We start from the raw sequence: 11,085 nt of genomic DNA on the forward strand, positions 1-11,085 counted from the left end.
AGGTTGGTTTCCGGGAATAAGGATCACACTTTTTCTACAGTAGGGATCATGGTTCCCTCTAGTGGTGAAATAAAAGTATACATTAGAATGACACATTCCAGCAGACAGCATTAGAATGAACATTCTGTCCATTTAGCAGTTATGTCCATATCACAGCTATAGCATACCTTTTGGTAGTAGGCATATCTAGGCAGCCTAAGATAAGCAATACAGAAACTATAGTGTTTAAAAAAAAAAAGCTTTGTGTTACTATTAGGTTAGCCAATTCTTTCACAGTAACCGCTTCCCCGCCGCTGTATAGCATATATGCTGCTACACAGATGCAGAAAATCACATATGTATACGTGATTTTCACTTCCGGGTAGGGGGCACGCCCTACCCGCGTTGCCATTCACGGCCGCGGATGTCAACCACCAGGTCCCGGCCGTTGATTACCCGGCGGTGCCTGGTGATTACTGACAATCACAGACTGGGAGAAAGACTGTTTTGTTTAAGCCATCCCGATCGGTGTGCTTACAGTGAAGCACCCCCCCCCTCCACCCCCTAGTAAGACACTCCCTGCACACAGTTAACCCTTTGATCGCCCCTCACATTAACTCCTTCCTGCCCAGTGTCATTAGTACAGTGTCAGTGCTGTTTTTTAGCACTGATCACTGTATTGGTGTCACTGGGGATGTCAGTGACACCAAGTCAGTTCCCCCCAGTATCAGAATGCTGATCGCCGCCTATACTAGTAGGGGATAAAAAACAAAATTTCCAGTATCTATACCGCCATTTGTAAATACTATAACTTTCACGTAAACCAATTAATTTACATATATTGGGATTTTTTGGGGGGTTTTTTAGCAAAGACGTAGCAGAATATATTTTGGCCTAAATTTTATGACAAAATTTGATTTTTTTTACTGGAGAAAATATTTTTTTTTCTCAAAATTGTCATTCTTTTTTTGCCTTTAGCGCAAAAAATAAAAAATGCACAGGTGATCAAATACCACCAAAAGAAAGCTCAATTCGTGGAAAAAAAAGGACGTACATTTCATCTGGGTGCAGCGTTGCATGATCGCGCAATTGTCAGTTAAAGTAACGCAGCGCCGTAATGCAAAAAATGGCCTGGCCAGGAAGGGGGTTAATCCTCTGGAGGGCAAGTGGGTAATCATACTGTACACACTAAAACCACAATCCTTTTATATACATTTTCTATTCATACTGAAATTTATTACTTCCTGTGTATCCAATTTGTACATTTCAGAATAAATCTATTTTCCTGATAAACAAGTCAGAAATGCAGAATTTTTGGATTTTCTGACAGATGATTTAACAATTTCTGCTCTCTTCCAGTTTATTGATGAGAAAATCTCTTTTTGAGCACTTGAAAGCCAGAGGAATTCAGGTACGATCTATTTCCTTCACACGCAGTATGGCACTAGACTTACCTCCCTTGGACAGAGTGCTGGCACTTGTAAAGGCTTTATGTTGGGAAATGTTCTAAAATAGTGATCACAACAGCCTGGCAAAGCATTGACATCTGCACATATTTAAAAAGATATCTCATTAGGCAAGGGTCCTGTTGTTATATGGAGGTTGGATGGACGCGATTAGTACATAAGGATGGTCAAGCAGGAGCCAGCATTTGAATATTTCATGGCAAATGTTTTAATTTCAAATTATTTATAATGTGCTTAATTAATGCAATCCATTATTTTACCCAAACTAGACAAAAGAAAAGGTTCACTTTATAGCAGGTGGAGGTAAATTGCAGCTGTACAATTCTGAAATGTGGTGGCTGCATTTTACTGAGAAACCATATAAAGACGTGTTTGTAAAAATTCTTACATTTTTGTTTTGGGTTTAATACCGCTTCAACATATTGTAGATATCTATCTATAATGTGATGGCTGTGTTCGTTTTTTTTCTTTTAGGCTTTTTTTTTTCCTTTATTTTCACCTTGTGATCCAGTCAGTAAGTTTGTTATTTTTCATATTACTTTAACAGATCAAGCTGTCTAGCAAAAGTGGCTGTTAGAGGGTGAAGACAAACCTTTACCCCGTAAATAAATCCGTTATCCCAAAAGGAAAAAGCTGTTGCTGTAACTGTTTATAAAGTGTTATCTAGAGATTGGTTTTAAAGTGGAATGAAATCTTCCCATATTTTATAGCCAGGAAAGCTGCCATCTTGGTTTGATTTGCAGTTGCCATGGTGCTGCACATGTGATTAGTTATGACTCCAGCCTGGTTTGACAGTTTGGTTGAGAGCAGACTCAGCTGTGACAATTATCATTCATAGCATGTCTTAAATATAACTGATTCAGGAAACCGTTACATTGATGGGTTTAGTTCCATTTTAATTTGTTGGTCAAGTCTTTCTAGTGCCTCTAGATCAGGGGTGTCAAACTGGCGGCCCTCCAGCTGTTGCGAAACTACAAGTCCCATCATACCTCTGCCTTTGGGAGTCATGCTTGTAACAGTCAGTCTTGCAATGCCTCATGGGACTTGTAGTTTGACAACAGCTGGAGGGCTGCCAGTTTGACACCTGTGCTGTGGTGCATCTAGTGTTGCCCTCTCTACAGACTGACAGTGCTGTTGTCCAGGGATATCTAATGCTTCTCAATCCTGTGAGAAGACACCCTAAGGCTAGGTTCATACCTATGCAGGTTGCATTTGAGCCGTTTCTGCATTGCGTTTTGCATCTGTGTTTTTGCCACTTTTTGATGCGTTTTGCATTTTTTTCCCCTCATTTTTTAAAATTTTTCTTGTTGCTAGGCAGATTTAAAACGGAAACCGCATCAAAAACACATAAAAAACTCAGCAAAAACACAATACATGCTTTTCTGCAGCATGTCCATTAAAGTCTATAGAACCAAAAATGCAACTTTTTGCGTTCCAAAAAAAGTCTCTGACCCTTTCCAAAAAAACGCACCGGGTGAAAATGCACAGATATGAACATGTCCCATATGAAATCATGTTAAATAGACTGTAGTGCGTTTCTGCAAAACGCTGCAGAAAACGCTTAGGTGTGAACCTAGGGTAAGACAGGAAGTGTGTTACTGCTTGGATCACCAGCTGAAAATAAAGGAAAAAACACCTAAAAAAAATTTTAAATAATGCAGCCACGACATCCAAGAATTGGCAAGATGCGATATATTACATTTTTGTTTTAGGGCTAAACGCCACTTATAAGACATCCTGTACATATCTTTCCATTGCTCATCCATCTCCACGATCTGGAGTCGAGTAAAAAGATCCTATATTTCTGGGCATAGGGTAACATAAGACATCTTTTTTCCTTTTTAAAGCTTTTCTTTTAAGGTATAGCAGTTGGTCTAAGCTGAACCAATATAAGTATGTGTTTGCCCTATCTGTGGGATACTCCTGTGGCTTCCAGATCCAGTGCCAAGGGGCTACCTTGCTGCATGTGACTTGCTCGATACGACCACCATTCAGGAAGCAGTTTGTATTCTCTCAATAATGCAAAGCATTCTCTGATTGGATGAAGTGAGGTGGTGACATCACAATCTTTACTTCATCCAATCAGAAAACATTTTTTGCATTCTTTGTGAAAATGCAAAGAGTTCCCTGGATGGTGCTCATGCCGAGAGAGCATTTGTTCAGCATGGAACCCAAAAGCTAACGGCAATCACTGTAGTAGCAGTGCCTACTATTATTATTTATTATGGTTATACAATATTTATACAGCGCCAACAGTTTGCTCAGCGCTGTACATTATAATGGGACACAGTACAGTAACAATACAATACACGAGGGGTTCGAGGGCCCTGCTCCTTGGAGCTTACAATCTAGGAGGGAGGGGATAGTGGTACAGGAGGAAATAGCTGTGGGGGATGGAGTGGTAGGAAGAGTGGAGGACTACTACAGTGATTACCATCTTCTATGAAGATCCCATAGATATGGCACAAACATACTTAGTTATATTGGTCTAGCTTAAACCAATGTAAATATGCAAAATTATCCATACCTAAACTTCAACTATACAGCACTTTACAGTGCCTGAGCCCCAGTTCACATAAGCATTTTAAACCGCATCCGATTTGCATGCTATGCGAACCTGCAGCCTTTTCAATGAAACTGGTGAACATGTGTGCGGGCCAGCTGTAGCACGTTTTCAAAAAGAGTCCGGTATGATTTTGAGCCTGGTTAAGGTGCAATTTGCAATGTCATACACTTTTGAAAAAATCATGCTGTCAAAACCAGCCTGCACATATGTGAACCCGTGCTGAGAGACCAGTTGACATAATAGACACCAGTGACTTCAATGAGCCTGCCCAGTCCAGGCATACATTTCTGCAAGATTTGGGATCCTCTGCTTTCCCAAGTGGCCGTGGTGAGGCTCAGACAGGCAGGAGGTCTCTGAATTACTGTATGTACAAAGGGAAGTGGAAATCTCTCTGCAAATGGACGGTAGCTTCCTACAAAAAACTTAATATTTTTATCTGGGGGGGGTTTCCAACTTGAAATCCCTTTTTTTTTTTTTAATGTGTAATTTTAGAATGAAACAACTGAAAAGTGTTTGAACTCACTCACAGAAATGTGGTCTGGTTTTTAGGTTTACATCTGGGTGTTGAACAATGAAGAAGAATATAAAAGAGCCTTTGATTTGGGTGCCACCGGTGTAATGACGGACTATCCCACCAGACTGAAAACCTTCTTGGAGACTTACCTTCACTGAGATATGTGAGGGGTTAAGAGCCATTCATCTGACTGAAGTTACTGTACAATTATGTCATCATACCTCATGCATGGCCTAGTAGGAAATACTTAGATTCTTATACATATGTATTTAAACAGACCTTGTATAGTTTACATTTGTACATAGGCTAAACAGACAGAATGGGGACTAAAACGTAACTGTATATTTAAAAGAAACAAAGGTGTCTATTCCTACAGAGTCTGACGTGGAATGTACACAGTGTTTAATTATGGATAATATGATTCTTTTTTTTTTTTATTTATTCTCATCTGCACCGTTTCACTTAAGATAATGATGGAATTCTGAACGTATCATGTTGGAAACATATGCACAGATGGGGTTATCCCACATATTTTTCTTCCATTTATCGGTAGGAAAGCACATCTCAAAGCATCTGTTAGAACAGGAACACTTTGAGCATGATTTTATTTTGTACAGAGAAATTTTATAATGAATATTTTTAATTGAGAGCAGAACAGTAAACATCTTCTCAAAAGGAAGAGAATGGACATCAAGATGTTAAACATGAATATATCAGATACCTTCGAATACAAGTGGTTACTGCTTCAGTACACCTTCAAAGGGAATGCATAGTGGTTTTGTATCTGTTATTTATTATAGTCAGGTTTAAAAAAAAAATATCATTTTTATTTTTTTTTCTCGGAAAATTGCATATGAATATTTTTCCATTTTCATATGCAGCAAGCAGGGGGTGAGCTTATATCACATTTTCCAGGTTCTCCTAATCTAAGCTGCTGAAAGCCTGCTGTTTACAGAGTGCAATAGCTCAAACTGACATTTCTACACATAGGTGGATGAGTCAGATCAGTGACTTCACTCCCTCGCTACTGCACCTTCAAATTATCTATACAGATTTTTAGACAGAGTCTGAAAGTAAACTGCTACTGCTGTGCTCTTTGTTTAGAAAACTCAGAATGCTCTGTAATACCAGTGTCATGGTTGCATCCTGTATTAAATGTTTATTTCTAAAACAAAGATTTTATGTAAATAGTTAATATATAAAGAGCAGTTTTGTTTTGGATGGGGTCAGGAAGGATTAGAAACCCTGTTGGGGTTTTACTACCATCTGGGGCTCTGTTTAAAGAGATGTCGAACAAAAGAAGTTAGATCGGCTGCACTCCAAACAATCCACTTTATTGAACCAAAATAAAATCAATACATAAAGTGTAACTACAGTGGGGGACTGGCAGGTAAACGCATTTCATGCTAAAAACCACGCTTATTCATTACCACAAGAGATGGCTACATACTGTTACTTTGAAAACAATTTCACCAGACCGGAAGTGTCCGCAACAGGGATATAAACGGAACTAAAAACAGCGGTTTTAGCCTTCCCCTATATACTAATGAAAATAATTTTATTTTTGCCCATATTACTGTTTGAGATCTTTTCTCCATTCTTGTCTAGTAAAAACATTGTCACTTGGGACAGTAACAGAGATGAATGGAGCTCCGGCTAGAATTAAAAACCCAACAGGGACTCAAATCCTTCCCACTCTATCCACAGCTTAAAAAGGTTTTTTACTATAGATAAATATTAAAAATGTAAAATATAAATAAACCCAAAACCATTATCGTTTTTCCTTTTAGAAACCTTGGTGTTGTGTCTCTTCCTTTTGAAGACAGTTGACCCTGGATGACAGTAGTTCATATATCTTTTGCGGACAATAGGGTAGAATACACAATACTCCATTTACTGAGGTTAATACAAAATCCTGTGAATAAGCACTCGTGCTGTGTCCATGTTTACATTTTTTGGCATATCGGCTGTGCTTCATAAATGTTCCTTAGCCATTTTGTAAAATGCAGTCCCATTTAGCCTTGTATAGCACTTAATCTGTTTATAGAGGGGTATGAGATACAAGCATGATCTCCTGCTCTCCTACACAATATTAATATAAATTATGTGACTGTCAGCTAAGAAAACTGGGAAAGTGCAAGCAGCTTAGGGGAGGTACCTATTCATCCCTTCTATTTACCCGTCCAATGCCAGATCCTCATCTAGACAACTACAATTATAATAGGATTATGATAAGGCAGGGGTGGGGTTTGGCATTGGAGGAGCTATGCTTTATGGCTTCTTGGAGAAGAGTCGAGGACCTGTATACAGCCTGGGCCTGAGATCCAGAGTTCTGCCTAGGCACTCAGGGACACAGGTATGTACAGACAGTACTTGTACTTAACAAATATTGTTAATTTTCACATATTGAAGGACTTAACAGCTTTACTCTAAGCACTAAAAAGGTGCCCTATCATAAAAGAGGATCACTGATGGTAAATGGTCACTTTTTTATGCTCATATATTTTTGTATGATTATATGAATGCCCATTTGTTTAAAATACCTCTTTGTAGTCTAGTGTAGTGATCATGCATTTTTCAGTAGGGACCTTTGTAGGTTAAATGAGAAAAACATTGTATTGAGTGTGCACACATTTCATATGCTGCTACAACAAAACAGGGAATCTGCAGTGCATCATATACATGCAGATAAATAATTGCTGCCAAGAAAGAAAATCAGGTGAATGTGTAGGAATAAATCTTTACCAGCTGAATGCAAAATTGCCCCCTTCTTTCTGAGTGCTGTGTGTATTAAAACGCAGGGGTCCCGTCCTCCCACACTGCCCTGATAGGAAACAATAGTACCCTGGAGCAGGAGTTTGTTTTCGGTTTAATGTGAAATAATCCTTAACAGCTTCACTTCCCCTTGTTTCATTATTTCAACAATGATTTTCATTTTAACAAGGATTATGCAGATTGTTTTAGGATATCAAATACTATATTTTAGTTTTTACTGCTCTAATCCTGATACAATCCACAGTTTCATTTGTTATTAATAGCTTTTTCAGTGCTTTGGGAATATAAAGTAAATTAGTCCTTTAACTCCTCGTATATCATATACTACAGCTCAATTTAAGTTTAGAGTCGTAGCTATGGTTTATTTCTTAGTAAAGCTGGCCATAGATGATTTTTTTTCCTTTATTTAGCCAGCAAATCGATTGTGTGGATGGAGGAAATCCAACCCCCCTGTTGGGAAATTGTATTCTAATAGCGGGCCTTGGCGTCTGAAAACTTTTGTGGATCAGCAGCTGCAGCTACTGATCAAAGTATTCTAACTTGTTAATTCGACAGAAATTGATCTCACAATCAACTCCTGTCATACAGAGACAGCCACACACTAATCTAAGTTTAATCCTAACCAAGGACTTTAGCTAAACATATGATTAAACCTAGTCTTATAACAAGGTCTTTTTATCATGAACACAGGGATCTGATCTTTCTTAAAGCCCAAGTCTAGGAAAACTAAAAGTCCTTGCTTGCAGTAGGGTTAAGCCCACACTGTAAAGGTTGACTACATGTTTCTGTCTAGGGCAGTGGTTCTCAACCTGTGGATCCATGAGACCCACATTTGTCCTTGGTCATTAAGTTGCGACCCCCTCCCCCCCAAAAAAAAATGAATTTCCCAAAAATTTGCAGTATCCTACAGCGAGTGAGGAGAGGAGAGCCGGTAAGCTTTACGGCTTCCCGGTCTCCAGCACAGAGCCCATCCACCATGTCAACGTCACTCACAAGACACGCGCATAGCGTCCCCGTTGCCTAGCAACCTCGCCGCTCAGGGTATAGAAGGCTGTTGGGCCGAGTCCGTCATTCTGCAAGTGTTCTCCAAGGAGACAAGATGTGGAGTTGTAGTGTCCTGCAGTGCAGTGGAATACGTATAGGACGCGGCCTCAGGGAGGGCCGGCCATGGCTCAACAGCTAGGATATTGTAGCCATTCAGCTCCGGGAGCCGCACAGCCTCACATTTCCTCATTATAACACAGCTCTTCCCTGGGTAGGAGAATGTGCAGCTCATGACATTCTGGATCGCTGCAGCTACAGTGCCGTTCATCCGGAACACACTGGGGAGGGGGATAGATTTAATGGGCGGTGGAGGATCGGGCCGAGCGGGGACAGGGACATGTCATCTCTAGGATGGGGGGCGGATCTGCATGTGGGCAGACCTGCCTGGAGACGGATAGAGGAGCAGTGTCTCGGTTCCTAAGACCATTGGAAATATGTGTTTCCCATGGTCTTAGGCGATCCCTATGAAAGGGTCGTTCGACCCCCAAAGCGGTCGCGACCCTCAGGTTGAGAACCACTGGACTCTAGGGGATGGGGGATGGGAAATCTTACTTACTTGATCCCTGCTCCTCCAGTAGGCGACTATCTTCTATGCTTCAGCAGTGTACTGCCCCTTGACGTCCTCAAGTCCATTGTAGGACTCTCCATCTGTCTTGATGATGTCAGAGTGCGTCTGTCTGCATGGGAGAATAGGCTGCCTGTCCCCGTCTAGCTGTGCTTAGGTGCCTGTTGGAGTTGAGGATCAGGTAAGAAAAACCTGCTTTACCTGGCCACCTAGACATAAAAAAGCAGTTCCCAGAGTTCAGCTTCAAGTTCCTAATATACTGTATTCCTAGACTAGCGCCCACTTTGGAATTTTTCCATAGAAAAAGTCAAGTTCTGCAGTCCTTACCAATCTGGGGGTCGGGCAATGATCTTTTTAATCTGACTCTCCAGCTCCACCTAAAACATTGGATGGAGTTAAACTTTAAAAGTAGTTATTGGGTAATGTTATTTAGATCTAGCTTCTATAGTTCTATAGATGACTGAATTGCATCATTTTAGCTCTTTATGAATTGCATCATTTTAGATCTTTGTGCTTGCATTGGAACAGTTATGAAGCAACAGTTATGTGACAAACGGCTCTGTTTTATAACTGATGTGTCACATAGACCAGGCCAAGATTCACTCAGAACAACATATTAATGGCAGTGAACCAGGAACTGCATGGTACATCACATTTCAGCATGCCATACTCCCTATTCATTCCTGATTACCAATAGCAGGTCTTTCCTTCAGTAAGGACATTGTACAGATTTGCTTTGAATTATTCTCTGCTAATACTAATAAGCCATGTTAAGTGAAAAATAAATGAAGCAGCAGCAATGAGGGCTCTGTGCAGTCACGTGGGCTCTGTGCAGTCACGTGTGCTGCTGAAATGTCCACATGATGTCCTGAAATAAATCTTTTATATATAAAACAATCTGAACTCTGTGTTTTATTGATAAGTGATAGCCTGTGTGAATCTCCAAGCAATCCAGCATAACATTTCTTCCTGCACATTGTCTTGTGGCCAAAAACCATCAGGGTAATCTCGTTCTCTGCAGAAGGGCATTAGTAAATGTAAAATAGGGCGAGACACAAATTTATTTTATCGTGAGCTCACGAAAGCAAACTAGAGTCTTTTTAGTTGTTTAGATACAGTAGATGTGAATGTTAGCAGTTTACAAGGTTAGTTCACCTTTTCCAAAAAAAAATGCCTATGCAGGTAAGGGGCACCGGTTATGGTGGGATGATGCCATCTCTGGGGGAAGCTCTCTGGGAAGCCAGGCTTAGGGAGGCACATAAACGGGCCTACTATATATAAAAACCTGTGCTACCAAGAACAATGAAATCAATGTTTCTACAGGGAAAGCAGCAGCTGCCAGCACTAAATTGTGTTCCTACAGTATGGCCGGGTTCATGACTGCGCTTTTTTATGCATTGTGCGTTTTGCAAGATTTCCTATGGGTCACGTTCACAGCTATGCGGTTTTTGGAAAGGTTCAGGGACTTCTTTTCCTGCAGCAGTTTGCATTTTTAGTCCAATAGGCTTCAATGGATACTCATATAAAACACAAGTGTTGCATTTTTGATGCATTTTTAATTTGCCCAGCAACAAATTGGCCAACAAAAAAAATTAAAAACTGCAAAACACCTAAAAAAAAAAAGTGGCAAAAATGCACTGCAGGAACAGATCAAAAGCAATCTGCAGAGGTGTGAACCTAGCCTACTAGAGTGACCGTAAACTAATACAGAGTGCTGTGCTACTTATATTGCTCCAAACTCAGTTATATGCAAAACATGTGAATCAATCAATATTCCTAAATAAAAAGTTGCATAAATAACATGATCATATACCATGTGGATAAAGGTTCAAATAATCAAACGTGGTCCTGTACAGTACTAATATGCTAAATCTGTAAATATAACCAACTCCTTCATCCCATACATATTTAATGTTAAAGTGCCAAAAAACAAAAACATTGCTATAAAGTGCTACTAGAGTTCATTTACAGTATATGCATGTTATATAACATTCACAGTTCATAAAATAAATGTTGCTTGATGTGCATAATCAATCAGTGTGCATTAATGTGCAGTGAACCCATCTTCTCTTGACACCAATGTGCTCTCACTGCTCCCACCTTGTTGATATGTAATGTCAGGTCAAAAAATGCATGCTTTTAATTCCCAGCGGATATTGCTCAATCCTCAGGATGC

The 11,085-nt window shown here is 39.9% G+C and overlaps 1 protein-coding gene across 1 annotated transcript in view; it reads left to right on the forward strand.

Annotated features, from left to right (window-relative positions):
- GDPD1 (glycerophosphodiester phosphodiesterase domain containing 1) overlaps positions 1-9,806 on the forward strand; it is a 110,831-nt gene extending 101,025 nt beyond the window's left edge. Inside the window, exons 9-10 of the mRNA XM_089656995.1 lie at positions 1,339-1,390; positions 4,561-9,806. Coding sequence (XP_089513121.1) covers positions 1,339-1,390; positions 4,561-4,683 — 175 coding nt within the window. The 3' untranslated portion in view covers positions 4,684-9,806. The remainder of the gene's footprint in view (positions 1-1,338; positions 1,391-4,560) is intronic.
- The last annotated feature ends 1,279 nt before the right edge of the window (positions 9,807-11,085 follow it).

This window comes from Staurois parvus, unplaced genomic scaffold (genome assembly GCF_062004578.1).
Source record: "Staurois parvus isolate SC_StPar_1 unplaced genomic scaffold, SC_StPar_1.0 ptg000029l, whole genome shotgun sequence".
Taxonomy (NCBI): Eukaryota; Metazoa; Chordata; class Amphibia; order Anura; family Ranidae; genus Staurois; species Staurois parvus.